Below are 16,370 nucleotides of genomic sequence, written 5' to 3'. Positions count from 1 at the left end.
TTGGAAACATGTTCCACTTCCAACATGCAGTATGTTTCTTTATTTAACTTGGTAGAGGTGTCCTCTACTGTCACACTGTTGAGTCAGTCTGTGATATTTTTGGTACAGGACCTGTCTCAGCATTGTTTGAAATCACACTCCCTTCCCACCTGTGGCTCAGTCGTGACACACCATTAGATAGTTGCCGTCAAATACATTAACAGTTGAGTCTGACGGTGATGGCACCTAATCACAGAACACTGATTTAAGAGCGGCTGCTCAGATGTGTGATGAGTGTTTTTATGCTGTTGACTAAAGAAAAACACATCGAATTTTAGGGGCCTTTTATATTATATATATAATATATATTATTCTGCCTCTTGTTTTCATTTTTCTATTTTATAATCGCTATTATGAAAACATTACTTTTCAGCCCTGCACACTCTGCCATAGTACAGTGGTTAACATTATCCATTGCCAGCTTTCTGTAGTCATCCACTCATTTGATCGGTGTTAGTCAGTGAATCTTGAAGCCCCAGTCCATAACTGCAGTATGGATTTATGTAACTCTTCACAAACTGTTTAAACTGTAGAATTTTTTGTGCATTGTGTTTTTTCTTTCTTTTTTTGAACTGAGACTCAACATGACTGCTTACTGTAAATGAATTACATCTATGATTTGTAAATGTCAGTAAATTCAATTTGTTGCATAATGCGAGTAGAAAAAGGATTAGCAGTTTGGACAGGTAAATTTCTTATGTAAAGTTAAAGGTCAGTACACCCGAAAATGTAACAGTGAAATAGCTTGCTCATGGTTTGGGACTTTTTAAGTTGAATAATGCAAGAGCAAAGTAAAAACCATGCAGCAGAGATGTTGGTTCCATGCTCCCAACTACAAATTATACATCTTTAAAAAAACAAAAACAAAAACAAACTATTATTAATACACTGCCCACTTTCCCAAATTGGCACCTCCCCCCTCCTATCTTCCCTCTTCACCCAGCCCCACTCTCATCCCCCTCTGATCTGTTCTTCTTACCAAGATGCCTGCCCCCAGCTGTCTGACTCTGGGTTTTCTGGCTTTCTCCTGACGTTGATCAAACCCCAGTGAACAATACTGGACAAGTCACTCCATCCAGACTAGCGTTATGCTTTATTTTGTTTTTTTTCTCTCCCCGTTATTCAGTTCTTGGTTTTCCATTTTGTTGCGCTTGCATGCTGTGCACTCTTGATCTGCTGGAAATGTAACAGGTATATTGTTGCTTTATTGCTGACATTTCATCTGGTAATTGAAAATTGAGAATTACCTTTGAGGAAATTAGACAATATAAGCTACCATTAAGAAAAACTGATAAGGCTGATAACCTGCTCTTAACAGTTTCCTTGGTCGTGGGTTAAGTCCTTAATTGAAGAAATATGAAACCTACTACGGCACCAGTTGAACCACAATCTTAGACATTAGAATAGAGATTTGGGGACAACAGGATCAGATCAGATAGCAGATTTTCAGTGTACAGCTATGCAACATAGTTTTCCAGCTCCATCGCTTCTTACTTTTTGCGTGTGTTTTTTATCTAACGTGTCCAAGATCTTGTGTGTTCTTTTTCTTTATTCAGTGTTAGTTAGGCCATCAAATTCCAATGTACAAATGAACAATTTTATCAAAATGCCTGCTGCTTCTGATTGTAGAAGATGTCAGAAACAGCTTGTTATTATGTTCTTTTTTTTAATGAAAACAAGTCCAAAATACTATCATGTTCTAGATGACATTTTGGCTCTTGGTTTTAGAGTTTAGATTTTGTTTTTCATAGTATGATGGTCTAGACTATTAAGAAGTAAAAATCAGTGCAATGTTCTTTGAGTGGCTTGAAACCAAGTTATTTAATTGCTTGTTAGTAAGGCATTAAATCCTGTGTCAGACAGCTCCTAGATTATCAAGGCTGCATTTCAGTAGCTTGATTGAATTTACTCACATCAGCTTAAGCTGAAGTAATGTTGGACTTTTTTAAGTCAGACATATCAGTGCTATTAATGGGAGAAAAAACAAGGGCAGGAAACCCTATGTCTCAATGCGTTACACACTTTTTTCAGACAAACTGTCATCCAGCCAGCTTTACCATGATCCTCTGCTGCATGTGTTCCTTAGACCCATGATTTGCATGCATCCTTTTTTGTTGTTTTGTTTTATGACTCTCAAGATCCTTTGTGTGGTTGTTTTGTTTTTCATGCCCATCTTTGTTTTATTTGTTTGTTCCCTGTCTTTGGTTGGATGCACTTCCTGTGTGTGTGTGTTGTCACTTCCTGTCCAGTGCTGGAGTTTGAGCTACGGAAAGCAAAGGAGACCATTCAGGCTCTGCGCGCCAACTTGACTCAGGCAGCAGGTGTGGCGTACTTTTAATTTCTTTTCCACCTGAACCCTCTTTTGTTACAGCTTTCTCTTTCTGTTTCAAAGAGAATTACTTTAGTTGAATGACGCTCATCTTTTCAAACTCATCCAATATTTTCTCAATTTTCTCAGAGAGCGAAGTGCCCTCTCAGGAGAGAAAAAACTTCAAGTCAAGTCCTGAAATTCAGGTGGGGAATTTTTAAGTGCTGAAAATGCAAAGAATTGTTAATTTTTTCCTCTTTTCAAATGAATCGAAACATTACATGTGTTCCTTTAAAACCCTGTGAAGGTATCACTGATAGGCCTTGAGTAAAAAAAATTACAGCTTTTCTTCCTACCTCTCTACCTCAGGAGCCTATACGTCCACTGGAGAAAAGAGCCTTAAACTTCCTTGTGAATGAATATTTATTAAAAAACGAGTACAAACTCTCATCCATCACCTTCTCTGATGAAAACGACGATCAGGTAAAGATTATATATTATATTTCATTTATTTTTGACTACTTTTACAAACGTACAAACACTTGACTCCTGAGGCAAAATAAGAGCTATTAGACTTGCATGAGAGCTGGGGTCTAAGAGCTGTAGTAGGGTCATGTGACCATAAATGAATTCAGCAACTGGGATCAGCTGTCCTGTTCTGAACCTGCATTGTGTCCTGTTTTATCTATGCAGACGACACCCCCATGTATGCCATATCTTAGCACTGGTTACTTATTTCATTGCCTATTTGTTTCCAGGACTTTGAGTTGTGGGATGATGTTGGCCTCAACATCCCCAAACCCCCTGACCTATTACAGCTCTACAGGAACTGTGGCACCCCCCTCCCTTCACCTCGGAACACAATGGATGTGTCAGTAGGTGTGGATTTTGGTGATCTTCCAGGAAACTGCATCACCCAAGATCCCCCAAAAAAGCTTGACCTCTCACAACAGGTATGTAATAGCGCTGTAAAAATTGGCCACAAATAACATTTGATTTTTCCTTATAAAAAACACATAGTTTCGAACTGTTCGAATATCTACTTTTGCACATTATGTCCATGAAGAGAGCAAACCAATACAATGAGAGACACAACAAGCTGTATAAGTGCATATTTTAGAGATGTGCCCTCAGGTTGATAGTGCTGGAACGGTAGGCTAGGCTAGCTGTAACTTAAATAGCCGTCATACAACTTTATCTTGAGGTTCCAAAGTTTTACTGTCTACTGACTAAAATCTGAAGTATTTCCAAACAGGTGCTTTTTTGATTGTGTGCAAATTACTCTCTCTGTGCCTGAGTTGGGTTGTGAACTCTCTGCCATCATTACTACACCGTTGTTGTTGTTGTATCATTCGCTAGTTCCAGCTTGATTTGCATTTCATTTTCAATCAATGAAAGTGACGGGACTCCTGTCTGCCATGCAGTGCATTCAGTGCAGCGGCCCAGGCCCACTTGAGAAGTTGCAAGACACATAGTAGCAGTAGTGGTGCTTTTTTTTCACAATCAAATATGAATTTTCAAAATCAAATTCCAATGTCAGTTCCAAAGTACAGTTAGCCAATTCATTGTCACAGACACACAGCCCTTTTATTTGCATTACTAAAAGTTTTATTCTAGACAGAAACTGGCTAAAAAATCTATTCATTTATGCACTCTTTGAAAGGCCAGTTATTCTGAAGGTTAATTGCTTTTATTCATCACTGTAGCGTAGAAGAGGTAGTCTATAGAATCACAGTGATGGTGATGATGAAACACTCATTGTTTCAGAAAAGGCTGCTCAGAAAAGCGGCCACTTCTTCCAATAATGTCTGAGATATCACCAACTCATGAAGAGTTTTGACCTAATGGAGCACCTTCTCTTGATTTGAGGTTGTAAAGTGCTTGTATAATCTTGTCTTTCCTCTGTAGCAACAGACAGAAGTCGTGCAAGAGTTGGAATACCAGATCGGCCTCCTCAACAATGAGAAGCAGAGCCTAGCTGAGCAAATCAAGAAACTGCAGAGGTGTGTGCATGACTGCATATTTGTGTTCATAGACTACTAAACCCATCTGTATATAAGACTGGCTGAGACACTGCCTACAGTTGTGCTACATATTTTATTAATCATATGGCTGCTATTAGTATGCCATGGTGCTGACATGGTTTCCTCTATTTATGCAGCAGTTAAGAGGCAACACTACAAGAACACTCACCACTACATCTATAAATCCATCCATAAAAATCTAAAAATGTTTCACTTCAGTCCACATTATTACCATAACTGTGACCAAAACTAGCCATGAGTGGAATCAGTGTGGAAATTTCCCCCAAATACCACCACTTCATGCAATTACAGAGGAAACCCTATATAAGTAGAACTTATTTTCCTTCCATATGGAATATTTATTTGCCACCATTAAGAATCAGGCAAATTTACTTTACCACAATACAAAATTGTTGATCCATTTCACAAAACTGTTCTACCACTACTTCTAGATGGTAGATCTTTGTTTTATTGATTCAGTACTTCACTAATACAAAAAAATGTAGTGTTTTTGACAGGATCTCTCATTTCCTCTTCCTCACAGTGAGATTCAGACACTGAAAAGGACAGTCTCCTCCCCACCTCCGGCCACTCTTGACCTTGGCTCCCAGAATGCATCTAACCCTTCCTCCTCTTCCACCACCACCACCACCACCACTACTTCCTCCACTGACCCTCTTTCTGTGGTATGTGGTCAGATTGAATATGCAATTCCGAAATTTGAAAAAGTGATAGAAAGTTTAAAAAAACTTCAAATAATGCCAGTGTATCTGCACATTTGGTCACAGAACTAACTTAATCTAGCCTTACCCTCAGCCTCCTACAGATAATGGCCAGTATCTCGACATTCGGGGTGTATCAGAGCCTGAAACTGACCCGGACCTCCCCTCTACTCAGAACACATCACAGTCCCATCCACAGTCCCACAACAAGCTTAAGAGTAGGCCTCCTGTCCAGTTCGATAAACCGAACAGGTGAGTGAAAAGTCAGTCATACCACAAACATGGAAAACAGAGAATGTATATGTTCAAAAACATGCATGCTGTCAATAACTATCATAAAACATCTGTATATGCTTCCTGCGTTTGAAACCTGTGTCAATGATGTTGTAGTTGTGTGTGCATTGACATTTATGGGTTATAAAGTAGATTTAATCCTCTCAGATTTTATACCTGAATCTACACCATTTTGGTGTAGTTACTAAACTTTACCACTAGATGGAGGTAGTTAACAGACTATGTAGCTACAGTGGACAATACAACACTTAGGCAAATTGCTGCCCTCTTGAGGAAATATGTAGGTTCTGGCACCTCATTTCCTCAGAGCACAAAGGAGTCCTAGCGGGAATTTAATTTTCGGTGATGTGTTAACATTTCTTACCACTATTTTTTTTTTAGTAAGGGCAACCAATGAATCATCTGGTCAATGCAATATATTTTACCCTGAAAATGTGATATTCATGGACAGCTCCAAAACTTATACAGTTTGTCTCCACTGCCCCTATAATGTCTTGTGGCCAAAATCCATCTGTCTATGGTTTTTTTTTTTGGAATTCCACTAAAATACACAGCAATTACATGGGAGAGTGGCAGCACTAAGCTCACAGGGAAATCTCCAAAGTTCTTGTGGAGTACAGATTAAGTGGTGCGGACTGCAGTGACTGTTTTTTTGTCTCTGGTTGCGCTGTCTCAGGAAGTTATCCCCAGCCTTCCAGCAAGCCCTGCTGTCCTTCTGCAGAATGTGCTCCGACAGCCGCCTTGGAGCAGAGGTCAGCACACACACTCTCTCACATGTAGACACACAAACAGTGCATTCACGACAATACCGAATATCATGCCCCTCTTTTTTACAGGTGTCTCGTATAGCAGACAGCGAGGAGAGTGTGATGTTAATGCTGGGCCGCTGTCTCCCTCACATTGTACCCAATGTCCTTCTTGCTAAACGAGAGGTAACCCCACTTCTGCTGTTCCTCTTGCTCCCTTCTCCTTCCTGTATACCCTTCATTATTGTCATCATCACAGGCTTCTTCTCTTAGTGTCCAATAGATACACACACAGCAGCAAGACAAAGCAGGGTAAAAATTTAAGGAGAACTGCAGCGAGTACAGTCATCTTAAGTGTTATGGTCGAAGGTGCTCTGTGTTGCATAATTTGTCAGAATATTAAATTGTGATACCTCAGCAAATTATTGTCAAGATAAGATTGTCAGTTTAGTCACTGATATAAGATTCTCCATAAACCCCATCAAAAAGTGGATGTTACATCTCTAGTCAGAATTTATGTCTTTGTAGCTTTGCTTAAGGCGATGAACATGTTGAAAGTCATTTTTCTGTTGGTGATTCACCCATTTCGCCATCTGCTATTGTGAGAAAGATTTTGTTCTGTTTGCATTGAAAGAACACCACCCTGTTCTTGGTTTGTGCCACTTGGCATTCCCAAAATTCAGCTTACTTGCAATGTAGTGTTAAACACAATGCAGAGGCTTGCCAGTCCTCTTGGCAGTACTTTAATTGCCGTGATTGTTGGTTTGTTTATGATAATGATACTAATGTCTCAAACCTAATTAACTAATTCTGCAGTTAGCACTTTTATCCTTTGTACCATTTATATATTTGACTGTGTCTTCTGCCAGTTAGCTCTATGAGTATATAGCTCATTAAGAGATTTAAACATTGACTTTTGTAACCTGCAAATATCCAGCTGACTTGTGTCTATCTATTGAGTGGGAATTTCACCTTCTTTTATGATGGTGTTTGTTTTTACCAGCGTCAACATCATTTCTCCTCTGCTGTTTTTGTCCCCCACTCACGTTTGCTGTCCTTTTTGCCTTCACTGGTTTTATTTTTATTCTTCTCTTTTCGTCTCACTCATTCTCTTACTCTCATGCATGCCTCTCTTCTAGAGAATGGTTGCACATCTTTGCCAGGTGAGTCTTTCACGCACTCATCTGCATGGTTCTCACATGACCTCTAGACCAAAAATATGTAACTAATGCCCAGCTCCTGTTGGCTACAACTGCTGTCACTTAGGCTCTCACTGAACTTTTCTTTTTTTTTTTAAATTAGCAATATCTCTGTCATTTCTGGAAACTGCTAAAAAAAAAAACTGTTGTTATGCTATCTTGCATTGTTTTAAAAGAAAATATGATAATTGATTTGTTGCCAAAATATGAACTAACATGCAATGATAGCCTAATGTGTACAGTTTTGGCCTTAAGTGGGTCATGTAATGTACGTCTCTTAAACCCAGTGTATCTTAATCCTTTTTCTCATTGGTTCCTTGTCTGTATTATTTGCTGCAACGCTAATCACTTTTAGTGCCTAAATGGCTTTTGAGTTTTTGGAGTTATTTTTATGAATCTAATAACATTTTCTAGTCTATTTAAAAGTAGCTTCATGCTATATTCTTACGGCTAAATGAAACCAAAGAAATTTGCTTTTTAAGTCCTTGATATGAGGTGTGCAGTGATTCCAGGTAACTAAATGTAAACCATATTTTTTCCTAGAAGTGTTGAGGAAGATGTTTGCTTTTGTTTTCACAAGCTGAATGTTAATTTTTTCTTAGGAATGAAGAGGACGGAGATTTTAAAATAGATTAGGCATTAACAAGCTATTACTCCTTGCAAGCTATGATGCAGACACCTGTGCAGGTGTTCTGTCTACATGTAACTGCTTGCATGCAATTTGTGTCTGTGTGTGCGTCCATGTGTATACAAATGTTATGTGCTTGTATTTTGCACACAAAGTGTTGAAATATGACACAAGTAATAGAATGGAGTGTTTCAAAGAGGTAAATCTGGTTGGAGTAGTTCTCATTCAGGCTGCTTTGCATATCACCGTGGTTATGGATTTTTAATCAACCACTGACAGTTAAGGAGAACTTAATCTCTTCGCAAAATCAAGATAAACAAACTGAAGGGAGAGGGTAGCAAAACAATAAAACACAGCAGAACACTGAGGCCTCAGAGGGCTTCTTGAGTGGTGTGGACTTTGTACTGTATCCGTTAAATTCACTGACCATGACACTGCATGCACACTCACATACACACACAGCTGCTCACACTTCCATCTTGCAACTTGAAGCTTTCTAACCACCACAAGCCTGAAGACACACCTTTAGTTGTTTGAATATGACACCCACTTAAGAACAAAAGGTGTTTGACTTGAAACGGTAGAATACGGTAGATACACTGAAACTGTGCCTGCCACCTGGCTGTATTATCAGACACTGTAAATCATTAAACATTATGTTGTTCTTCAATATACTGCACTGCACAGTGCACATCTTAATGGAATGTGCATTATTTGTATTTGTCTTTTTTGTGAAAAGGGCTTCATTATGACGATTTGCTAAAGCACAGTTTTCTTAATTCTGTTTAATATACAGTAACCGGTGTGTAGGATTTTGAACTACTGGCAAGTTAAAGAACATTGACAGTTTGATCTGGGTTGTTATGAGCCAAAAGATCAGAAGTTAAGGTATAAGTCAAATCTTACTATTCAAAGAAAAATAGAAAGGAGAGACTGATTAAAGTGTTACAGAAGCCCAAACCATGCAATTTGTTTAAAGTAAAAAAGGTCATTAAGTTTAACATTGCAGTGCCTTTCAAAGTCTGAATGGATTTAAAATAAAAGAACAAGACTAAGAGTCTAAAGTGGTGCTAGCAACTCTGTGTGGATGTTTTACAGTGGCGCTTTAAGCTAAATACTAATGCCAGCATGCTAACATGCTCACAAAAACAATACTAACATGCTTCTGGTAAGCTGGTGTAATGGTCGCCATTTCCACCATCTCAGTTTAGCATGTCAATGTTGGCATGCTAACATGTGCTAATTAGTATTGAACACAAGTGAAGTGGAGTTGAGGGTGATGGAAAGTATTTCTGATGTTGTGATGGCGCTAGATGAAAGGTCAGAGGATTACCAAAGTTATCACAATTCATCCTGGGGGGGACATGGAAGTATGAACACAATTTCGTTGCAGTTGTTTCAGTAGTTGTTCAGAAATTTCACTCAACACCACTAATATGAACATCATGGTGGCGCTAGAGGAAAAGTCAGGGGATCATCAAAGTAAGTAGGATACATGTTGGATATATGTTCTCAATGTTGTGTCAATCATCGTCATCATCAACCATCATATGTTGAGATATTTCACAGCATATAGTGAAAACTTTTATTAGAGGAAAATTCAGGTGATAAATAGTGATTAAGGATTGATTCTCTCGAGACCATGAACATCAAAATTGCATTGCAATCAATCATTAATATACGTAAAGTTAAGTCTGGATCAAAACGATGGACAAACTGACATTCCTAGAGCTTAGCATGGCTAAAAAACATTGAAAAGAATAGACACGTGGAGGACAGAAGTCTATGGATATCATTGAATGCAGGCTCTTGCACATGGTGGTGCTTGTACTGGAGTGTGCAGTTGCTCTGCTCTTTGAAGTAAAGCGTCAGGCCCCCTTTTAGGGTCCTGGCGTCCTGCTGTCCACTCTACCTGCCCACAATGTTTACCCAGTACTGGTCTGATGTTTAACCTCCTGAAGAAGTCTGTACATCAGAAACACACAGGAGTTCACACAGAAATAGAACAGGGTCAGCATGGGCTCTGGTTTTTCAAATGTGTGGTCTTTATGAATTCCTTTTTGTTTTATCAGGCCAGTGCTGTGGAGTCTCCAAAAATATCTCTTGTGAAGATGCATGGTATTTTCAGAGGCAAGAACTGAAGATCATTGAATGTGACAGTTAAATTTGGCTGAATTCAGTTAATTTGCAGGTTTTTGCTGCTTTTTGATGCTTGACCTGATTTGACTCATGTTGAACTCATCATGTAACCACTTAAAATGACCCTCTGATACTTAAATGCCATATTTTTACTTTTTAAAAGATAGCCAACATGGCACTGACTTCAGAGTGTTGGTCCAGGATTGAGTGAGTGACTCATCACAGCCTATCTTTACCCAAGTCTCTCTGTCCACTCCATCTGTCCATCTAGCACTGGGGTTTTGCTCCTTCTTCCAGCACTTGGCAGGAAAATATGATATCTTCCTGGAGAAAAACAGTTTTTTCAAAAAAACATATTTTTAACTCTGTATGCACTCTCTAATTTGGGTGTGTGTGGCGGGAATGTAGGGCTGACCACAATTTGGCCATGGAGGCCCTGTATCAAGGGCAGCTGAGCTCTCCCCCCTCTGGCTGTCAGGCCCATGAACTCTGTCTGAACTTGGGGATAGAGCTGTGTTTTAGTCGGGTAACTAGTAGTGCATTAGGTGTGTGTGTGTCTGTCTATCTATATGCAGCTGCGTTCTGGGTGTGTGCATGCGCTATTTGAGTTTCTAAAGTATGTGTCTTGAATTGTATATGTGTGATTCCAAAGCCAAATGAGATGTAACACCAACAAGGTATTGCAGGTAAGCATGCTTACACCGGTGTTGGTTTCAAAGGTGACCCCTTATGTTTCTTTTTATCTCCTCTTTTCAATAAACACCTTCTCCCCCTCTGCTGTTCCCCAAATCCATAGACTTCCAGGCCTGCTTGACTGCTACCAACCATTCTTTCCCTCTGTGTTTCAACCTCAGTGTGCTTTTGCAAAGTAATCTAAACTGATGCCATTTCTCCCTGTCTCTCTTCTTCTCTCCTTCAGGAGTTGATTCCACTCATCTTGTGTACCGCCTGCCTTCACCCAGAGCCTAAAGAGAGAGACCAGCTCCTCCACATCCTCTTTAATCTAATCAAGAGACCAGATGATGAGCAGAGGTGTGTGTAGACAGGATAATATGCAAATAGTTTATTAACTTCCAACCAAGAAATCATTGTTAAGCCTGAAAATAGGGAGACAAACTACAAGTTCTATCCAGCATTGTGTTCTCATATATTTCTGTGTGTGTGTGTCTTTCCAAAGACAAATGATCTTGACGGGATGTGTTGCGTTTGCGAGGCACGTGGGTCCAACCCGTGTTGAGGCTGAACTACTTCCTCAGTGCTGGGAACAGGTACGGTACACACACTGCAGGTGGCTTTGTTATTGCATATGCTGCCACTGATTTTCACACCTTCTCCTAAAAGAACTTGTGTTAACTCTGAGCTGTAGTTTTTCTAAGTTTTATAATAAGTTTTCTGAATTAATAACTCAGTCCTAGATGGTTAATGATTAATTTTTAACCAAGACATATTACATTATATTTATAGATATTGTATTACTAGAGAACATTAGACAGTAGTATATGTTGATTTTTTTCTTCTGATATCCAGGTTTCATTTTAAAATCATGTTTTCATTATTATACTCAAGTACTTACGTGTTGGCATGACAAATTCATATTTACTCAGTATGCACTCTCTACCTTCAGAAAAAAAGACATTCTGATTTTGTTTTATGTCACTTTCTGCTTTATTTTGTATTTGCCGTTTTTTGTGGAGCCCTTACTATTTCATTATTAACCAGGCTGTTTCTGTCACTCATGCATGTATAAATTTGACAATACAAAGGAAAAATGTTGCAAGGATTGCACAAACCTCTAATGTAAAAATATTCTTTTGCACAGTAAATTAGAAAAAGATCTCAGTTTTGTCTTACTTTTTGTGAACTTATCATTTAGTGTTGTCAGAATTACATTTGGTGATTCTTGACTTCACTAACATTACCTCCATAGTGTCCCTGACTTAAATATGATAGCTGTATTGTTTTCATTGCCACCTGTGTCACTTCATGCAACATATTTATGACAAACAAAATCTACTGCCATAGCAACAACAGCTGTCAGCAGTTTGGAGGCTGAGAATCTGTCTAGAAAGATAAATAGCGGTTTCCAGAGGGTCAGCATGTTGATGATATTGAGTTGTTTCCATTCCATGATGGCTGCTCTCCTGTCTGCTTCTCTTTTCCCTCCAACTTCTGTTCCACTATTGCTTCAATACTCTTTCTTCTATGTTTTGTTGTCGTCTGCTGCAGATTAACCACAAATATCCAGAGAGGAGATTGTTGGTGGCAGAATCCTGTGGAGCCTTAGGACCATACCTGCCTGTAAGAATATATTATGCATACAGAATTAATAGGGGATGTACATGCATATAGATGAATAAAACATAAATTAATTATTTGTATCTGTCTGTCTTACCTTCTGTCTCTGCAGAAGGAGATCCGTAGCTCCCTGGTGTTGTCCATGTTGCAGCAGATGCTTACTGAGGATAAGGCTGACATGGTCAGAGAAGCTGTGGTCAAGAGTCTGGGAATTATCATGGGTTACATAGATGACCCTGACAAGTACTCCCAGGTATGTGTGTTCGGAGGGGATTCTGTGTAAGGACTTTTTACTACCACCCTGCATTTAACTTTCATGATCACTTAGGGATTTTGCAACAGTTCCTCTTTCTTTTGAATCCATTTGTAGCAACCATGTGAAAAAACATACTTAGGGGATACAGTTGTTGGTGTATATGTTTGTGGGTGAGTCTTCATACCTGACTTTTGTGCACATGTGTTCTTCCAGGGTTTTGAGCTGATGCTGCTATCCCTTGGGGACCCGTCAGAGCGGGTGGTGAGTGCAGTCCACCAGGTCTTTATTCCTGCCTTTGCTGCTTGGACCACGGAGTTGGGCACCCTGCACACTGCACTTATCCCTTCACTGTTGGCACGTATAGAGAAACTACTTATGGTAAGGGCCTGTGTGTTGACATTTTATAGTTTTTTTTACATACAGTACAATATATGTATGTGTGCATGCATGCAATGAACTGCACTATTTCACGTTTGCTCTCATAATTTCTCTCTTCCTGGTTTTTACCTTTTGTTCCTGCCTCTTTCTGTAGCAAGGAGAACATAGTCTGGATGAACACAAGTTACACGTGTTCCTGTCGGCCCTACAGTCTCTCATCCCTCCTCTATTTGCTGTGGTGCTTCAGAATGCACCTTTCACCAGCAGAGCTAAACTCCACGGAGACATACCTGCAATAGAGGGTAGAACAACTGCACACACACACACAAAGGTCACGTAGAGGAGATTAACTTCAGAATGCAAAAAATCCTGAGCTTAAATATTCTCCAACACTTTCTCCTGGAGGATTGGGTTTTATGTTTTAATTATTAAAGCAGCATTTCCTGAGTTTATATTCTGATCCTGGATCTTGCAGTGACACGGTTCCCCAGGCCAGCCTCTCCCCTCCAGGATGTAGCTACCATCATAGGCAGCAGGGAGATGCTGAGTGCCCTCCTGCTACTCTATGACCACCAGCTAGAGCACGAAGGGACCACTGGCTGGGACAGCCTCTTATGGGTGGTCAATCAACTGTGAGAAATGTGCACTTACACTTACACATTTAGACACATGTATAAATGTATAAAGACAGTTAAAAATTGGAAAAACATACAGACGTGTGCATAAAATGCAAACACAGCCACATAGGTGAAGGTTTGCACATCATCACAAAATCTTACACATACTGTCAATCAACACATACTGATTTCTATCCGTCTGTTCTGTCTCCAGCCTTCCTCAGCTCATAGAGATTGTGGGTCGAATCAATGTGACATCATCAACTTGCGTCCATGAGTTCTCTCGCTTCTTCTGGAGGTTCTGTCGCACCTTTGGCAAGATCTTCACTAACACTAAGGTAAAGCCATGTGACTAATGGAAGCTAAATATTCTTCTGACGATACCACAGCTGTTTGGTGTTGACATTTGCTTCTTAACTAATTGCTCAGTTCATATTATCTCAATCTTGTCTCTCCATCTGAATATCCAAACAGTGACGACAAATACACTGAATACATAATTACACATTTGTTAGTACACTACTCTTTTAACCTTATGTGAGTCTAATTCCAAGTGGAAAATTTAGGGTTTTGTTCCCTGTTTAAAATTCACAAAATCTCTCAAAGCAATCCCTCACTTTTGTTCCTGAAAGAATGAATGTGTACAGCACACTTAAGCAATACTACATGTATCAGTGATGATGCAAAATGCTGATTATTTGTAGGTATCTTAAATATTTAACATGTAGGCAGTAATGACTGAGACAATAAGCGTCTGAATTTAAACACAGCTGTACTGACTTCCAAGCAGTACTAGTCAGGATCAAAGAGTGTACTACATATTCATCAGAAGTTCGCTTTGAGGCCACAGTTAGTGGTACCAACTGTGCTTTTCTCTGACTTTGTACAGATTTCTATCACAAATCCATATGATGTCTTGAGTACTGAAGATATTACTTTACACAAAATGTCAATGATGTTTATAAATCAAACGACGGCAATTAAAGATTCATTCATCCTCATGACCTTTTTCAGGTTAAACCACAGTTCCAAGAGATTCTCCGACTATCTGAAGAGAATGTTGGTAAGGACAGCTTTAACATACACACATACACACAGACGTGCAAGTGTTCTGAGATTTTCGCAGCTCTGTCTAGAGAATGTTGGTAGGTGGAGTTCAGGCTGTTGATGTAAACAAGCTATTTGGAGTCAGTTCTGGGTGTTCCCCTCTGTCTTTTTTTTTTTCAAATTCCGGACATGTTTCTGTAGTTGTAAGAGGTGCTTGGTCTCATCTTGCTGCCAAGTGATTTAGATTTGTTATTGTGGCCATTTCTGAAATGTGCTTTGTATTGAGGCCCAGTCTATGTTTAAGTCATCACAACCTTACTTTGCAATTGTCTGTCAGTAGATTTTTGTAAAACCACAACATATTGTATGTGGTAGACACAAAACACCAAATACCAAATTTAATTGGGCAAAAACAGATGATGGTAATTCTCATCACATGTCCAGCACAGTTGTAATAGTGTGTAATAGCAGAAAAATAGTGAGATGAAAGCGTGAATGTCAAAACTTGACCCGCAATTGTGCATACAGGAAAATCATCTCAGAAAAGGAGGAGATGACAATTTCTACACTAAGCAGAAGCATCAATAGACCATAATGCAATGCAGCCACTAAATCTAAATGTTATCACATGATACAAAACAATTTCAGAAATTGTAATGGCTGGAGTTGAATTTTGGATGATCATTCATTTTCTTTTGACCTAACCTCTTCTCATTTTATTCCTTAGATGCTTCAGCAGGGAACGGTATCCTCACCAAAGCCACAGTCCCCATCTATGCCACCGGAGTACTGACATGCTATAACCAGGTAACTTAAATAACAGCAGACCTCAGCCCAATAGTAGCTGACTTGAAGCAGATTTATCATAAGAATCATACCTTGTGGTGCTCTTTAGTGTCATGCAGGATGAAGAAGTCATTTAAATGATTTCTTCTATATACTGTATTTATTGGACTTGTTGAGTTGTTTTTGGATCATTATTTTCTCATCTATGAATGTAGAGTGTGGACCATATTACACTTTAGGTTATTGTTCTTTGTCACAGGGGAAACTATTCACTCCAGAACACATCAATCTGCCATATGTTTATGTTTTGATTTTAGAATCATAAACTGATGCTGCACTTGCAAAATGTATTTGTAAATGTATCTATTTTTTGTTTTAACTTTCAGCGCAACCTGTCAACAAAACATGTTGAGAGCAGCCCAATTTTGAATATTAAAGTGCCAATGTGAATGTATCTGTTGCCTACATGGCGTAACTGACACAAACATGCTATCGTTTCCCCTAAAGGAGGAGGATCGCAAGTTGTTGGTGGGTTTCCTAGAGGATGTTATGACAACCCTGTCACTATCCCATGCGCCTCTCGACAGCCTTAAGGCCTCCTTTGTAGAGCTTGGGTAAAACATACACACACACATACACACATACTGTAGATTTACCATAGATTTTATGGGTTGTGACCCAACATTTAAAAAAAATGTAAAAATGGCTTGCATTGATACACACTTTCATCCGTACAGTTGCCACGATATTGCTTACTATCTATGTTTTGCTCTGTTTCAGTGCCAACCCAGTGTACCATGAACTGTTGCTGACTGTTCTGTGGTATGGTGTGGTCCATACTTCTGCACTGGTCCGGTGTACTGCAGCACGGATGTTTGAGGTGCAAAACACA

The 16,370-nt window shown here is 39.3% G+C and overlaps 1 protein-coding gene across 5 annotated transcripts in view; it reads left to right on the top strand.

Annotated features, from left to right (window-relative positions):
• The window catches only part of relch (RAB11 binding and LisH domain, coiled-coil and HEAT repeat containing), a 36,952-nt gene that overhangs the window by 10,038 nt on the left and 10,544 nt on the right, over window positions 1-16,370 (top strand). For 3 of the 5 annotated variants that reach the window (XM_023416927.2, XM_023416923.2, XM_087176827.1), the window contains exons 3-24: window positions 2,289-2,360; window positions 2,498-2,553; window positions 2,717-2,830; window positions 3,106-3,300; window positions 4,256-4,350; window positions 4,916-5,057; window positions 5,188-5,345; window positions 6,064-6,139; window positions 6,224-6,319; window positions 7,273-7,296; window positions 11,019-11,131; window positions 11,277-11,367; window positions 12,326-12,397; window positions 12,507-12,647; window positions 12,864-13,028; window positions 13,183-13,330; window positions 13,504-13,660; window positions 13,860-13,983; window positions 14,660-14,708; window positions 15,420-15,499; window positions 15,986-16,092; window positions 16,259-16,358. In XM_023416927.2, coding sequence (XP_023272695.2) covers window positions 2,289-2,360; window positions 2,498-2,553; window positions 2,717-2,830; window positions 3,106-3,300; window positions 4,256-4,350; window positions 4,916-5,057; window positions 5,188-5,345; window positions 6,064-6,139; window positions 6,224-6,319; window positions 7,273-7,296; window positions 11,019-11,131; window positions 11,277-11,367; window positions 12,326-12,397; window positions 12,507-12,647; window positions 12,864-13,028; window positions 13,183-13,330; window positions 13,504-13,660; window positions 13,860-13,983; window positions 14,660-14,708; window positions 15,420-15,499; window positions 15,986-16,092; window positions 16,259-16,358 — 2,375 coding nt within the window. The remainder of the gene's footprint in view (window positions 1-2,288; window positions 2,361-2,497; window positions 2,554-2,716; window positions 2,831-3,105; window positions 3,301-4,255; window positions 4,351-4,915; window positions 5,058-5,187; window positions 5,346-6,063; window positions 6,140-6,223; window positions 6,320-7,272; window positions 7,297-11,018; window positions 11,132-11,276; window positions 11,368-12,325; window positions 12,398-12,506; window positions 12,648-12,863; window positions 13,029-13,182; window positions 13,331-13,503; window positions 13,661-13,859; window positions 13,984-14,659; window positions 14,709-15,419; window positions 15,500-15,985; window positions 16,093-16,258; window positions 16,359-16,370) is intronic. The other 2 variants (XM_023416928.2, XM_023416924.2) reach the window with 1 other exon arrangement.

Source organism: Seriola lalandi, unplaced genomic scaffold (genome assembly GCF_002814215.2).
Source record: "Seriola lalandi dorsalis isolate HSWRI2012SDOR001 ecotype SW California unplaced genomic scaffold, Sedor1 jcf7180002054570, whole genome shotgun sequence".
Taxonomy (NCBI): domain Eukaryota; kingdom Metazoa; phylum Chordata; class Actinopteri; order Carangiformes; family Carangidae; genus Seriola; species Seriola lalandi.
Note: the sequence above shows the minus strand (reverse complement) of the source record. Positions and strands in the feature narration are given on the sequence as shown.